The 14,412-nt window shown below is 47.9% G+C and overlaps 1 protein-coding gene across 1 annotated transcript; it reads right to left on the bottom strand.

Annotated features, from left to right (window-relative positions):
• Positions 1-2,295: 2,295 nt before the first annotated feature.
• LOC308590425 (cytochrome P450 2G1-like) lies at positions 2,296-14,381 on the bottom strand. The gene is made up of 9 exons (XM_081200466.1): positions 13,337-14,381; positions 12,103-12,265; positions 11,179-11,328; positions 10,915-11,075; positions 9,746-9,922; positions 8,000-8,141; positions 4,135-4,322; positions 3,416-3,557; positions 2,296-2,504 (listed from the first exon to the last, which is right to left on the bottom strand). Exons 1-9 carry the CDS (start codon positions 13,514-13,516, stop codon positions 2,323-2,325), a joined length of 1,485 nt encoding a protein of 494 aa, XP_081056592.1. The 5' UTR covers positions 13,517-14,381; the 3' UTR covers positions 2,296-2,322.
• Positions 14,382-14,412: the final 31 nt, after the last annotated feature.

Genomic DNA, 14,412 nt, shown 5'->3' with positions numbered 1-14,412 from the left:
CCAAAGGCAACCTCAGAACCACCCCAGGCCCCAGCAGGGATGGATGATAGAGAAACCCTTTGAAACAGAAGGAGGCGGGCTCTGGTCAAGGGTGACCTCTCACATATTTCTGGGTGTGTTTCCAATGGAAACATGAGAGTCTGTGAAGATTTCAAAAGCTAGGTAAAGGTAAAGGGACCCCTGACCATTAGAGGTCCAGTCGTGGCCGACTCTGGGGTTGCGGTGCTCATCTCGCTTTATTGGCCAAGGAGCCGGCGTACAGCTTCCGGGTCATGTGGCCAGCATGACTAAGCCGCTTCTGGCGAACCAGAGCAGCACACGGAAACGCCGTTTACCTTCCCGCTGGAGCAGTACCTATTTATCTACTTGTGCTTTGACGTACTTTCGACCTGCTAGGTTGGCAGGAGCAGGGACCAAGCAACGGGAGCTCACCCCGTCGCGGGGATTCGAACCACCGACCTTCTGATCAGCAAGCCCTAGGCTCTGTGGTTTAACCCACAGCGCCACCTGCGTCCCTTTTTTCAAAAGCTAGGTGGCTGTTATTTAAACAGGAGATTTTGCGGCATTTGAACCAAAAGTGTGCTCCACCATCACACAGAGCAAATCTGTTCCTGACCTGGGACGCACCTTTAAGGCAAACAGGCATTTATGGACTAATTCTCAATTTTACCATCTGCATGGTATGAGTTCTGCTGTTGTTGCCATCCACCTTAGACAAGCTGTGACCCAATAGTAGGGACCTGGCCCACCAGTTGAAGACCAATGCCATAGAACAGTCTTGCTCAAGCTGGTGCCTTCAAGCTGTTTTGGACTATAACTCATTGTCATCTGAAGCAGCTGGAGGGCACCAGGTTGCAGATGGCTGCCATGTTGGGGTGCCAGGTAGCTCTTTGATTGCTTGTGACTCTTTGTGATCCAAGACCTGTCCACCTCCCTCCACTGAGTACCATCTGGAGATGTTCCATAGGCTGACTCTGGCCACAAGGTGGCCGTTAAAGGCACAGAGTCTAGGAGATTTGGGCAGAAACAGCATTGGGACAATATTAGCATAACTTTGGAGAATGTCACTGTGTAGTTCTGGCTGCTTCACCTCAAAAACGATATTGCAGAATCGGAAAAAAAGTTTAGAAAAGTACAACCAAAACAATCAAGGAGCAACTTCCCTATGAAGAAAGGCTGCAGTGCTTGGGACTTTGTAGTTTAGAGAAGAGACAAGTAAGAGGCATCATGATAGAAGTTTCTAAAATTATACATGACATGGACATCCATTGAAGCTGAATGTTGGAAGATTCAGGACAGAGAAAAGTCAGTCCTTCCTCATGCATTTCAGAGTTAAACTACGGAACTCTCTCCCACTGGAGGAAGTGGTGTCCACCAATTTACACGGCTTTAAAAGAGGATTGGACACATTAATGGAAGAGGAGAGGGCTATCAGTGACTACTAGCCATGATGTCTATGCTGTATCTCCATCGTCAGAGGCACTAATGCTTCTAAAGATGAGTTGCTGGAAATCTCAGGAGAGGAAAGTGCTGTTGCCTTCATCTCAAACTTGCAGGCTTCCCACAGCCATCCGGCTGGGCACTGTTAGAACAGAATGCTAGGCTAGATAGACCAGTGACCTGTTCCAGCAGCTCCTGATTTGTGTTCTTATGTTTTCGATTCGATTCAATAATCTTTATTGTGATTGTCCCATACAGAACAACGAAACTGAAAAATCTACATTCAAAACACAACAAGCCTGCTATCCCAGCTATCCCAACCTGGTTAGCTCCCTAAAAACTCTGATACAGTGGTGCCTCAGGTTACATATGCTTCAGTTTACAGACTCCGCTAACCCAGAAATAGTACCTCAGGTTAAGAACTTCGCTTCAGGATCAGAACAGAAATCGTGCTCCAGCGGGGCGGCAGCAGCGGGAAGCCCCATTAGCTAAAGTGGTGCTTCAGGTTAAGAACAGTTTCTGGTTAAGAATGGACCTCCGGAACGAATTAAGTACTTAACCCGAAGTACCACTGTACCTGATTTTTTGTCAGAATTGCCCCACTGGGTCAAACTAAGCAAATCCATCTATCCCAATCTTCTGTTCCCAGAAGCTCACAACAGAGCAGGGCAGGAGACAGGAATGTCACATAGCCCAGACAGTTCACGGGCTTAAAATATGACTAAATAATGGGGTGTGTTTCTGCATAGTTCTAGAGCAGCTTAGGGCGAAATGAAAACGTACAAGACCCATGATGAACAGGTGAACCCAATATGCACCTTCTCCCCTCCCTCCCTCCCTCCCTCCCCACCCACCCCAGGCAATGGCTTGCCAAATCTGGGATCAGCGAGGCACCAGACACAGCTCATATGTTGGAGGGATGTTCCCAAAGCCACTCAGTTTGGGGGAGAGGTCAATGTCCTTTGCAGGCACAAGGGATTTCAGAGAGAAGCTTTGCAAGATGGTGGTGAAATAGAGGAAGAGCTCCATGCGGGCCATGGCTTCCCCCAGGCAGACGCGCTTCCCTGTGGGGAGAGAGAGAGAGAAAGGAACCCGAACAAGTTATAATTTGCTTGGGCAAGGAAAGGAATTGCTGAACTAATAAATTGAACTGGAATACAAAAAATGGAGGTATGAGGAGGTCCGGGAAACAAGTAAATGAAAGATAGGTGACGAAAAGATGGAATTATTTTTAATTGTTTTTTATTTTATTTTTTATTTTTCATTATGTAATATTGTGAAAACTTTAATAAATATGTATATATAAAAAAAATTTGCTTGGGCAAGAGGGGCTCCACTCTGGCTGCAGATGCTACAGAGGTCTTGGAAAGCCACCTTCCCTTTATATTTCTCTCACACATTATTCTCTGCCAGTACTATTATATAAAAAATTATTATTTGTTTGTTTGTTTGTTTGTACATACCCCGCCCAACTTGCTGGGTTTCCCCAGCCACTCTGGGAGGCTTCCAACAAAATATTAAAATATAGTAGTCTGTTAAACATTAAAAGCTTCCCTAAACAGGGCTGCCTTCAGATGTCTTCTAAAAGTCTGGTAGTTGTTGTTCTCTTTGACATCTGGTGGGAGGGCGTTCCACAGGGCGGGCGCCACCACCGAGAAGGCCCTCTGCCTGGTTCCCTGTAACTTGGCTTCTCGCAGGGAGGGAACGGCCAGAAGGTCCTCGGAGCTGGACCTGAGTGTATAGTACAGTGTCAGTACTATGAGCTCCATTGCTATCACTACCACTGCTATTATTCTTAATCATCATCATCGTTTCTTTCCCACGTTTCTTCCAAGGTTTTCAGGGTGGCACACACAGGAATCACCCCATTGTATCTTCACAACAGAGCTGCAGGCTCGGTTAAGCTACAAGGGAGCTGAGTAGCCAAAGGCCACTTTCAGTAAGCAGTAAAAAGCAAACAGGGACAAAGACCTACCCGAAGAAAATGGCACAAAAGCATCGTTCTTCTTAAAGCGCCCTTTCTCATCCAGGAAGTGCCCAGGGTTGAACTTCTGGGGGTTGCTGAAATATTTGGGATCACGTAAGACCGAGCCTAATAAGGGGAAGACATCGGTGCCCTGGAAAGACATGAGACAGAGGTCCATATTGAAATGGAACTGACAGGGACAGCGAGGGCCTCATAAACAGATATGGCTCACCCTTCCACCCCCCCTGTCAGGGAACTGACATTGGAGCTAGAGGCGGAGGGAAGGCTCTCAAATGATGCTGGAGAAGGGCCCAGCAGGGAGAGAGGCAGCTCCGCAGATGGGGAAGCAAATCAGCGCAACACCAGGGATATAGAGGGGCTGATGGGGGAATCGGCGAGAGGGCTCCAGGACTCTTCACCAGACACCAGCGGGGAGAGCACGGGTCCTCCGCTACCCACGCCCACCCTGCGCAGAAGACTTCCGCGCAGAGAGAGTAGGAGGAGACTGGGTGTCAAACAACTTTTATGTTGGAAAAGATTTAAGAAACGCCCACTGACGGATTCTGCTAGTGACTGAGGCAGCCACGAAGTGAAGGGCTGCCCAGACTGAAAGGTTTAGCAAGGCAACAAGGCCTGGAGAGGCGGCAACTTACGCACGATCAACCCATACACATTATACCCCCCTTTTCCCATAGGCTTGTTCCTTTTTAACTTAACTCTTGTCTCACCTTGGGGAGGTGGTACCCCCGGAACTGAGTGTCTCGCATCACAGTGTGTGGAACTCCCATGGGGACAATGTCCGTCAGTCTCTGGATCTCATGGATGACGGCGTCTGTGTAGGGCATGTTCATCCTGTCCTCGCTGGCAGGGATGCGGTTGAGGCCAATGATGTGGTCAATTTCCTGGTGGACCTTCTCTGTGGAGACATCAAGAAACACCTTCTAGGAGAGCAACCGGGGAAGTGAAAACATGGCCTTCTGAGAACATAAGTGAGAGAAAGAAATGCATTATGGATGCGAGTGGAACAGCCCTGGGATTAGGTGCCTTCCGGAGCTTAGAATTGGAAGCTGTCTATCATGTAGAGCCATCAAACCTTAAACTGGAAACAAGTGGACTTGGTGCATTCAACCTTGTTTAATGCCTGACAGTTCCTCATCATTGTTCAGTCCCTATGGGCCTGGAAGAAGCTGGTATAAAACGATGCCTGGAAAATCCAGCAGTCGTAACTTACTGCTGTCTCCCTGGGACATTGCGGCAGAGAGTACAGATGGCTCCGAAGTAGGGAGTAATTGCTTCAGTCCTCCTGAGCAGAAGAGTTAGCTAGAGGGAAGCCTTTCAGAGATGGCCACTTCCATATCCCCTCACTCATATGCAGTGGCTACTTTTTCTCTTTGTCCACAGAAGTCACGAAATTAAAAGACGCCTGCTTCTTGGGAGAAAAGCAATGACAAATCTAGACAGCATCTTAAAAAGCAGAGACATCACCTTGCTGACAAAGGTCCGTATAGTTAAAGCTATGATTTTCCCAGTAGTGATGTATGGAAGTGAGAGCTGTACCACAAAGAAGGCTGATCGCCAAAGAATGGATGCTTTTGAATTCTGGTGCTGGAGGAGACTCTTGAGAGTCCCATGGACTGCAAGAAGACCAAACCTATCCATTCTGAAGGAAATCAGCCCTGAGTGCTCCCTGGAAGGACAGATCCTGAAGCTGAGGCTCCAAGACTTTGGCCACCTCATGAGAAGAGAAGACTCCCTGGAGAAGACCCAGATGTTGGGAAAGATGGAGGGCACAAGGAGAAGGGGATGGCAGAGGACGAAATGGTGGGACAGTGTTCTCAAAGCTACCAGCATGAGTTTGACCAAACTGCGGGAGGCAGTGGAAGACAGGAGTGCCTGGCATGCTCTGGTCCAGGGGGTCACGAAGAGTCGGACACGACTAAACGACAATAACGTTTTCTCTTCTCCTCATTATGGGTCAAAACTGAGGTGAGCAGCCGTAACTGAATCACTCCTCAACTAACCATGTGAAGGGGGCAGGAATGAAGTTGTCTCCAGTTGAACTTTAATGTGGGGATCAATAAATCTCTGTAGGGAAAGGAAGGAATGTGAGCACTTCCACCCTGAAGGTCTGTAAGGATAGAAGGGGAGCTCTTTCACTACAATATGCACCTGGCCTCTTCTCCATCTCACACTGAGGTATTTTTGTTTTGCCCTCCAATTCTTCTCCTCTTCTCTTTCTTAGGGCTTACTTAGACCTAATGTTAAACACATAATTGGGAAGCCCATCTTGCTTTTTCTTTTCTTTTATTTTTTCAGAGTAGGCCAGCTTTCATTGGGACCACAACAGAGAGAGAGAGAGAGAGAGAGAGCAGGTTTGGCCAGTGGAAGACAGACAGCCCAACAGCAGGTGGTGCCAGAGTCAATGACAGGCAGAGCCAACTAACCCAGCCTTGCCCCCATTTTTCATCCTCCCTGCTGAGCTCTGCAATGAAGAAAATTGAGGCTGGGGAGGAAGAGAAAGCTGGCAGGTAGATTCTACCCCTTGGACTGGACGTGTGGGAGAAGGCAGGCAGGTGGGGGCTGCCCAAGGGGCCACGGGATTAGCTGTTCCCTACTTCACTGTGATCCAGATGAAAGCCGCCCCCTTGCTATTAAACTCTGGGGGAAAGTCCCCATTGACAGCAGCTGAAGCTTGCCTTCCAGAATGAAAAGCAGAGTGAGGCAGCACTTTTCATAGTGAAATATACTCAGAGTCGCAAAGTGATTTCATGCTCTTTATTCAGCTCATAGTGGTGAGGAGGAATGAATGAAAGTCCCCTCAAAGTATCTGCTTTATATACATTATTTACACAATGGGCTGCACATGATTGGTTAATTCTGGAATTCTACTGTAAGCCAATTAGGTTGTGGATTCACTTATATCTGGAGCATGATTGGGTGGTTCCTGCCAACCAATCATACTGCTGCATTGTTCTTGGACCAATCAGACTGCTGCATTCTGAATCCTATTGTTCTAGGACCAATCAGACTGCTGCAATTTGGATCCTATTCAACTCAGTATATAACACATAGGAACTGAAGGAAGACTTAAATCTTTCCTTCCCATGTGCTGCAGTCTCTCTCTCTCTCTCTCTCTCTCTCTCTCTCTCTCTCTCTCTCTCTCTCTCTCACACACACACACACACACACCTGTCAGCCATCCTCATGATGCTTTTAGCACTGACGCAGGTGGCGCTGTGGGTTAAACCACAGAGCCTAGGACTTAGGAGCCTAGGATTCGGCAGTTCGAATCCCCGCGACGGAGTGAGCTCCCGTTGCTTGGTCCCTGCTCCTGCCAACCTAGCAGTTCAAAAGCACATCAAAGTGCAAGTAGATAAATAGGTACCGCTCTGGCGGGAAGATAAACGCCGTTTCCGTGCACTGCTCTGGTTGGCCAGAAGCGGCTTAGTCACGCTGGCCACATGACCCAGAAGCTGTACGCAGACTCCCTTGGCTAATAAAGCGAGATGAGCGCCGCAACCCCAGTCGGCCACGACTGGACCTAATGGTCAGGGGTCCCTTTACCTTTACCTTTTACTAGTTGGGTGCCTCTAGTCTCCTGGTGGTTCTGATTTTGATACAGCTGCTGATGTATGTTAGGTGCCATAATTAATCGTCTTATCAATGGTAAATGACAATGGCTACAAACTGCTATCTAAGCTTAATGGGTCAGACCTGGATTGCTATACTTTCAGGTAACGATTTAACCCTAAACCAGCCTTTACCAACTTGGTGCCTCTATATATTTCAGACTACAATTGCTGTGCCGACTGGGTCTGATGGGCGTTGTAGCCCAAAATACCTGAAGAGCCCCAGGCAGATGAAAAAAGGTAAAGGTAAAGGACCCCTGACAGTTCAGTCCAGTCACAGACGACTCTGGGGTTGCAGCGCTCATCTCGCTTTACTGGCCGAGGGAGCTGGCCTTTGTCTGCAGACAGTTTTTCCAGGTCACGTGAACAGCAGGACTAAGCCGCTTCTGGTGCAATGGAACACTGAAACCAGAGCTGCGCACGGAAATGCCATTTACCTTCCTGCCACAGCGGTACCTATTTATCTATTTGCACTTTGACGTGCTTTAAAACTGCTAGGTTGGCAGGAGCTGGGACCGAGCAACAGGAGCTCATCCCATCGCGAGGATTCAAACCTCTGACCTTCTGATTGGCAAGTCCTAGGCTCTGTGGTTTAACCCACAGCGCCACCCGTGTCTGATGGGCGTTGGTAGCCCAAAATACCTGAAGAGCCCCAGGCAGATGAAGGAAGAAGAAGAAGAGTTTGGATTTGATATCCCGCTTTATCACTACCCAAAGGAGTCTCTAAGCGGCTAACATGCTCCTTTCCCTTCCTCCCCTACAACAAACACTCTGTGAGGTGAGTGGGGCTGAGAGACTTCACAGAAGTGTGACTGGCCCAAGGTCACCCAGCAGCTGCATGTGGAGGAGCAGGGAATCGAACCCAGTTCACCAGATTACGAGACTACCGCTCTTAACCACTACACCACACCACTACATCAGCACTTGCTTGACATCTGCCAGTCCCAGATGTCACCCTCCATACCTTCCACTTCCGGGTGTTTCATCAAGAAGAGGAATCCGTATCTCAGGGTGGAGCTGACCGTCTCTGTCCCAGCAAAGAACAGGTTGAGTGTGGTGAGGACCAAATTCTTCAGGTTGAATTCACTGGAAGGGTTCCCTTTTTCCTTTGAAGGAACAAAGAAATTAGCGTATGTGTGTGTGTGTGAATGTGCACCGTGCACGCAAGCATGGCCACTGGTGGGAAGAATGGTTTTATGGTTCAAAGGTGCTTTGACTCTGCTCAGGGATGGATTGAGGTTTGATGAAGGTAATGGGGCCCTTTATATATCCAGCTTGTCAACAACAAATTGTTGCCGTTTTGTTTTTTGTGTTGAATATACACTATATGGTAATTTATGGACCTAATAGGTCTCTAAAGCCATTTGCACAATACAAAATACAGTGGTACCTCGGGTTACGTACTTAATTCGTTCTGGAGGTCCGTTCTTAACCTGAAACTGTTCTTAACCTGAAGCACCACTTTAGCTATTTCTGATCTCATCCTGAAGCAAAGTTCTTTACCCGAGGTACTATTTCTGGGTTAGCGGAGTCTGTAACCTGAAGCATATGTCACCTGAAGCGTCTGTAACCCGAGGTACCACTGTATGTATTTTATCAAAGTCATTGTTGAACTGAAATACAATTAAGAAGTATATTAATAGTGAAATACAATTAATTATATTAATAGTGAAATACAATTAAGAAGTATATTAATGGTGAAATAATTATTAAGCTCTAACCGTATGTGGGTTTAATTTTTTATCTTATATTTTGGAAATGTACATCCAGTTTTTTTCTTTTAATTTTTTGGGGCCACCAAGAGAGTGGGGCGCTAAGCTATAGCTTGTTTAGCTTATGTGTAAATCCGGCACTGACTCTGCTAACGCCTCTTGATTGTCTGGACAGATAGGGAGGGGTGTGGGTGTTACAGATACCGTCATGCAAAGGTCACATTCAAATTCATTGCTCAGCCCACTTTTTCCTCTGGCTCCATGCACTCCTGCCGTGGGAAAATGGCCCTAGGGCAGAAAAAGGTTCTCCCACCCTTGGCATAAAGGTAAAGGGTAAAGGGACCCCTGACCATTTGGTTCAGTCGTGACCGACTCTGGGGTTGTGGCGCTCATCTCGCTTTACTGGCCAAGGGAGCCGGAGTACAGCTTCCGGGTCATGTGGCCAGCATGACTAAGCCGCTTCTGGTGAACCAAAGCAGCGCACGGAACCGCCGTTTACCTTCCCACCGGAGCGGTACCTATTTATCTACTTGCACTTTGATGTGCTTTCGAACTGCTAGGTTGGCAGGAGCAGGGACCGAGCAACGGGAGCTCATCCCATCATGGGGATTCGAACCGCCGACCTTCTGATCGGCAAGTCCTAGACTCTGTGGTTTAACCCACAGCGCCACCCGTGACCCTTGGCATACACCATGCATAATTGGACAAATTTCTGCTATGTCTCCTCTGAGCTGTCTTTTCCCCCCAACCGGAAAACCTGATGTTGTAGCCTTTCCTCACAGGGAAAAATGCACCAAGCCACCCCCAAGCACTTTGGTTGCCTTTCAGCGCATGTTTCTGAGTGAGGAGAGCTGCACACGAAACCAGGATTCCAAGTATTGCTGCCCCTATGCTGGCAAGGGGTGGGGGCTTCCCTCCCAATTTCAGATAATACGGTCCAGTTTGGTTCTCTTCCCTTCTCCCACGGCTGCCGCTGAAGAGGGGATCCATTCTGGTACCTTCTCCATCTGGATAAGGAAGCAGTCAATGAAATCCCGTGGGTTGTTGGAGTCAAGTGTCGCTTGGTTCTTTTTGATTCTGTCTGCAATGAAATCCTTGAGCTCCTCGATTAGGTAGTAGATGCGGTTGTGTCTCCCGGGCAAGTATTGCATGACGCAGGAATACATGTCATAGAGCTGGAAGGGGAAAGCAGCTGTTGTTGCTGTATTCTGAGATCATGCACCCAAAGAACAGAGTTTGAAAAATTGAGAGGAATAAAGAGCAGAGACTCTTGCCCAGAGATGGAAAGACGGTAAGATTCCCACTGAGGAGGACTGGCAGAAACTACTGGATTATGCACAGATGGCAAGATTAACTAGGAAGATCAGAAATCAGGAGGATCAAAGCTTCAGTAAAGAATGGGACAAATCTGCATTATATTTGAAAGACCACTGGAGATGCTTGAACTCTCAGGCAGGTTTTAAATAACTTGCAATGACTTTGGATACAATGGAGGATAGCCAACTAAATGGACTTATTAGGTAAAGGTAAAGGGACCCCTGACCATTAGTTCCAGTCGTGGCCGACTCTGGGGTTGTGGCGCTCATCTCGCTTTATTGGCCGAGGGAGCCGGCGTACAGCTTCCGGCTCATGTGGCCAGCATGACTAAGCCGCTTCTGGCGAACCAGAGCAGCACACGGAAACACCATTTACCTTCCCGCCAGAGCGGTACCTATTTATCTACTTGCACTTTGACGTGCTTTCGAACTGCTAGGTGGGCAGGAGCAGGGACCAAGCAACGGGAGCTCACCCCGTCGCGGGAATTCGAACCACCGACCTTCCAATCGGCAAGTCCTAGGCTCTGTGATTTAACCCACAGCGCCACCCACGTCCATATAATGGACTTATTATATGCAGGAGGGGGGAAATTTACTTGAAGAACCCACGGAAGGAAGAAGGGAAGTTCTGAGTTTCAGAAGAATCTTGTGCTATTTTTACCTTATGTGTTCATGACTGGGAATGGAGTTGTAAAATCAAATTAAAAAAATAAATACAGATCAGAGACTCCCAGAGAAGGGGTCTGTTGCCTCTTCCCATTGTCATCTTGAAAAGCTGAGGTTCCATTTTTGGAATGCTTTCCCCTTGCAGAAAAAGGGCAGATGGACTCCCTTCCAGATCTTTCCATTACCTGTGCCCAAGGAGTGCTCATCTCAATGAAGCTCTCGTTGATCATGCGCAACAAGGAGAGAAAAACCTTGTCGTCATATTCAAAGCGACTGCCAAAGACAACGGAGCTGATGACATTGGAGACTGTGCGGCTTAGGAAGAAGGTGGGATCAAAGGGCAGTCCTGAAAAGCAAAAAACCAAGGGTCATTGGTGATGGCACCCTTTCCCCATTTCCCTCTCCACAAGCCTCCACTGTGGAAGGAGTTGGGCGAGGCCAACACTAACCTTTAGTTTTCCTAAACTCCTCCAGCAAGTACTGGGCCTCCTCCTGGATCCGCTCCTCGATGGACCTCTTCCCCATCCCAAAATTCCTCAGGGTGGTGAGGGAAAAGCGACGCAGCTGCCTCCACCGTTCCCCATTGGCCAAAGCAACTCCTGAAAATGAAGGCAGTGACTTTCATTAGGGCAGCCGTGGTTGATACAAAATCTTATCTCCTGCCCTCCACATTTAGGCCTGAACAGGGCAGGCACATATTACAACTCAGCTGCTCCACTCACAAGCCCAGGAGAAGTTCTGTCTGGCAGGAAATTTAAGAAATTCTGGTGGTAATTTACATCGGCGATAACCCATCTGTGCCTGCCTCCAATAAGCTCCCTCACCTTACAGCAGACCTCACTGACTGTAGTTCAAAACAGCTTTCTCTAGTTGAGAAAGGCTATCCCCAACTAGAGATGGGAAAATCTGTAGATCTCAGTTTCTTCCACTTTCATATTTTCGCAAACTGAAGTTTGGTCCTCCACATTCCCATGCCAGTTTGAAATTCTTCTTTTTAAAGCCTTCATGAATATTAATCAACCTGAAAGTGTGATATTCGCCTAGTATATACATTTTTTTTTGCAACCAATTCCCCCTAATATAAAGGATCTTTGAATCTTACATATGCATTTTTATGGACACTACCCTAGCGGACACATTTTGGTACGCGTTACTTGTTTGGAGAATTGCCCTACAAAATTGGGAGAGCTGCAAATTCTGAAGGATGGCCGTGTTTTGGTTTCTGTATTGTTTCAAAAAGGTCAGATTCAACCAGTTCACCTTTAAATATGAATTTCTGCTCTGTTCCTACCTGCAAAACAGACTCTCCTTTACCAATCATAAGAGTTTCTCCATGCTGTTTTGGCAGAACCCACCAGATCTACTCGACTCACCAAAGCCATTGAAGTTCCGGTCAATAGAAGCCAGCTCCCCTCGGCCACTGAACTCCTCAGCTTGGTCCACCAGAGCTTCCTTCACTGCCTCATGTCCACACAGGACCACAACTCTCCGCGGCCCAAGGTACACCGTGAACACGGGACCATATTTTTGCTGCAGCTGCGGAAGAAACCATAGTTAAGAAGACAATGGGGAAACAGGCAAAGCAGGAGGCATGAAAGAAGGTTGTAGAAGCCTTCAATCCGTCTGGGCCAAACTGCTGCCCTCCACGTGTTTTGGACTACAATTCCCATCAGCCCTAGCAACCATAACCATGCTGGTTGGGGCTGATGGGAGTTGTAGTCCGAAACATCTGGAGCGCATCAGGTTCGCATATATATTGCATGGGAAAAGTGGATAGACATACACACACCTTGCAATTAATTCTATAACATGCTGTCATTCAAAGAGATTCATTAGTAAGAGATTCAGAACACAGAAAAAGTCCTACTTCACACAACATAGAGTTAAGTGGTGATGGTGGTAGACCCTTATGGTGGTAGACACTTGGGTGGCTGTAAGTAGAAATAAAATAAATTCATGCAGGGTGCGTATTTGGCATAGCTTTCAACGTTTCCCCTTCTTTAAGGAAAATTCCCTTATTCCGAATAGGATTCCTCGCAAGAAAAGGGAAAAGTTGACAGCTATGGTATTTGGTCAGTGGGTATTTGCTCATAAAAGGTGATATAGAGTTTTCATTTTCAAAGGCAACATATCTCTGAGTAGCCTTTGTGGAGCCAAAGGTGGGGGTGATGTTGCCTACAGGCCCCTCTGGGGTCTTTCCAGAGAGTTGTGCTCAGTCACAGACAGTGGCGTAGCGTGGGGGGTGCAGGGGGGGCCGGCCGCACCGGGCGCAACATCTGGGGGTTAGGGGGCGCAAATCCACGGGTTAGGGGGCGCAAATCCACAGGTTAGGGGGCGCAAATTACTTGCCTTGCCCCGGGTGCTGACAACCCACGCTACGCCACTGGTCACAGATGCAGTGGTGAGCAGACCACTGGTCTCACCTGGCTGGAGTCATAAGAGCTACCTTGCGGAAGGTGGAACATGCACTCATAACTGTTCCCTGACTCCACTTCGGCAGTTCGAAACACGAGAATTCTTGAAAACTAAGCATACAGCCCCAGCCCAGCCATACATTCTCCCCTCATTTCCTCCCAAGCTTCTGGTGGCAAAGAGAGCACAACTCACCGCCAAAAAGGACTTAAAGGGCTCGCTGGTTTTGATTTGCAGCAAGTTGCCGATGAAAGGCAAAGGCGTTGGCCCAGGGGGCAACTTGCCTTCCTTGTGCATCCTCTTCCATGCTGAGATGAGGAGCAAGCAGGAGACACAGATGGCCAGGAAGATGCTCAGTGCCCCTCCAAGCTCCATGGCCAAGTGGCTGAGAATTCAGCTGAAGGCCAAGCTCTGCACACCCATTATATGCCCGTGCCCTGTAAGTGAAACCAGCTAGCCTGGCCCCCTGGACTTCCTTGCAGAGCAGGAAAACAAGATTGGGTTTCAATATAGCATTCATTGTGTGGGGAAGGTAGAGGATGGACGGATTCCTCTCTGAGTTCAAAGTGAGCATTTGGGGCACGTGGAAGATTTCTTGGCTAAACCGAAGAAGGCATTTTTTTTAAAAAAAACACTGCATAGCTTCCCACCTTTCTACTGTATCTTACAGAAGCAGGCAGATTTAGGATCACAGTTCAAAGTCTGCAGAAATCAATGACACAGCCTTGCTGTCAATATTTATCAGGAAAGTTCCTTTGAGCATCCAGGAGATCTGTTGTTGTTGTTGTTGTTTAGTCGTTTAGTCGCGTCCGACTCTTCGTGATCCTCTGGACTAGAGCACGGCAGGCACTCCTGTCTTCCACTGCCTCCCGCAGTTTGGTCAACCTCATGCTGGTAACTTCAAGAACACTGTCCAACCATCTCGTCCTCTGTCATCCCCTTCTCCTTGTGCCCTCCATCTTTCCCAACATCAGGGTCTTTTCCAGGGAGTCTTCTCTTCTCATGAGGTGGCCAAAGTCTTAGAGCCTCAGCTTCAGGATCTGTCCTTCCAGTGAGCACTCAGGGCTGATTTCCTTCAGAATGGAGAGGTTTGATCTTCTTGCAGTCCATGGGACTCTCAAGAGTCTCCTCCAGCACCAGAATTCAAAAGCATAAATTCTTTGGTGATCAGCCTTCTTTATGGTCCAGCTCTCACTTCCATACATCACTACTGGGAAAACCATAGCTTTAACTATATGGACCTTTGCTGGCAAGGTGATGTCTCTGCTTTT

The sequence above is a fragment of the Podarcis bocagei genome (assembly GCF_964188305.1).
Source record: "Podarcis bocagei genome assembly, chromosome: 7".
NCBI lineage: Eukaryota > Metazoa > Chordata > Lepidosauria > Squamata > Lacertidae > Podarcis > Podarcis bocagei.
This window is presented reverse-complemented; position numbering and strand designations above follow the sequence as displayed.

What these genes read in the sequence shown, in the direction of transcription:
- LOC308590425 (XM_081200466.1), bottom strand. Translation starts at nt 13,516, where the DNA reads ATGGAGCTTGGAGGGGCACTGAGCATCTTCCTGGCCATCTGTGTCTCC. An exon ending in CCGGAACTTCAATGGCTTTG is followed by an intron (nt 11,329 to 12,102) that starts GTGAGTCGAGTA and finishes CTTCATTTTCAG; the next exon opens with GAGTTGCTTTGGCCAATGGG. An exon ending in TCCTTATCCAGATGGAGAAG is followed by an intron (nt 8,142 to 9,745) that starts GTACCAGAATGG and finishes GTTCCTTCAAAG; the next exon opens with GAAAAAGGGAACCCTTCCAG.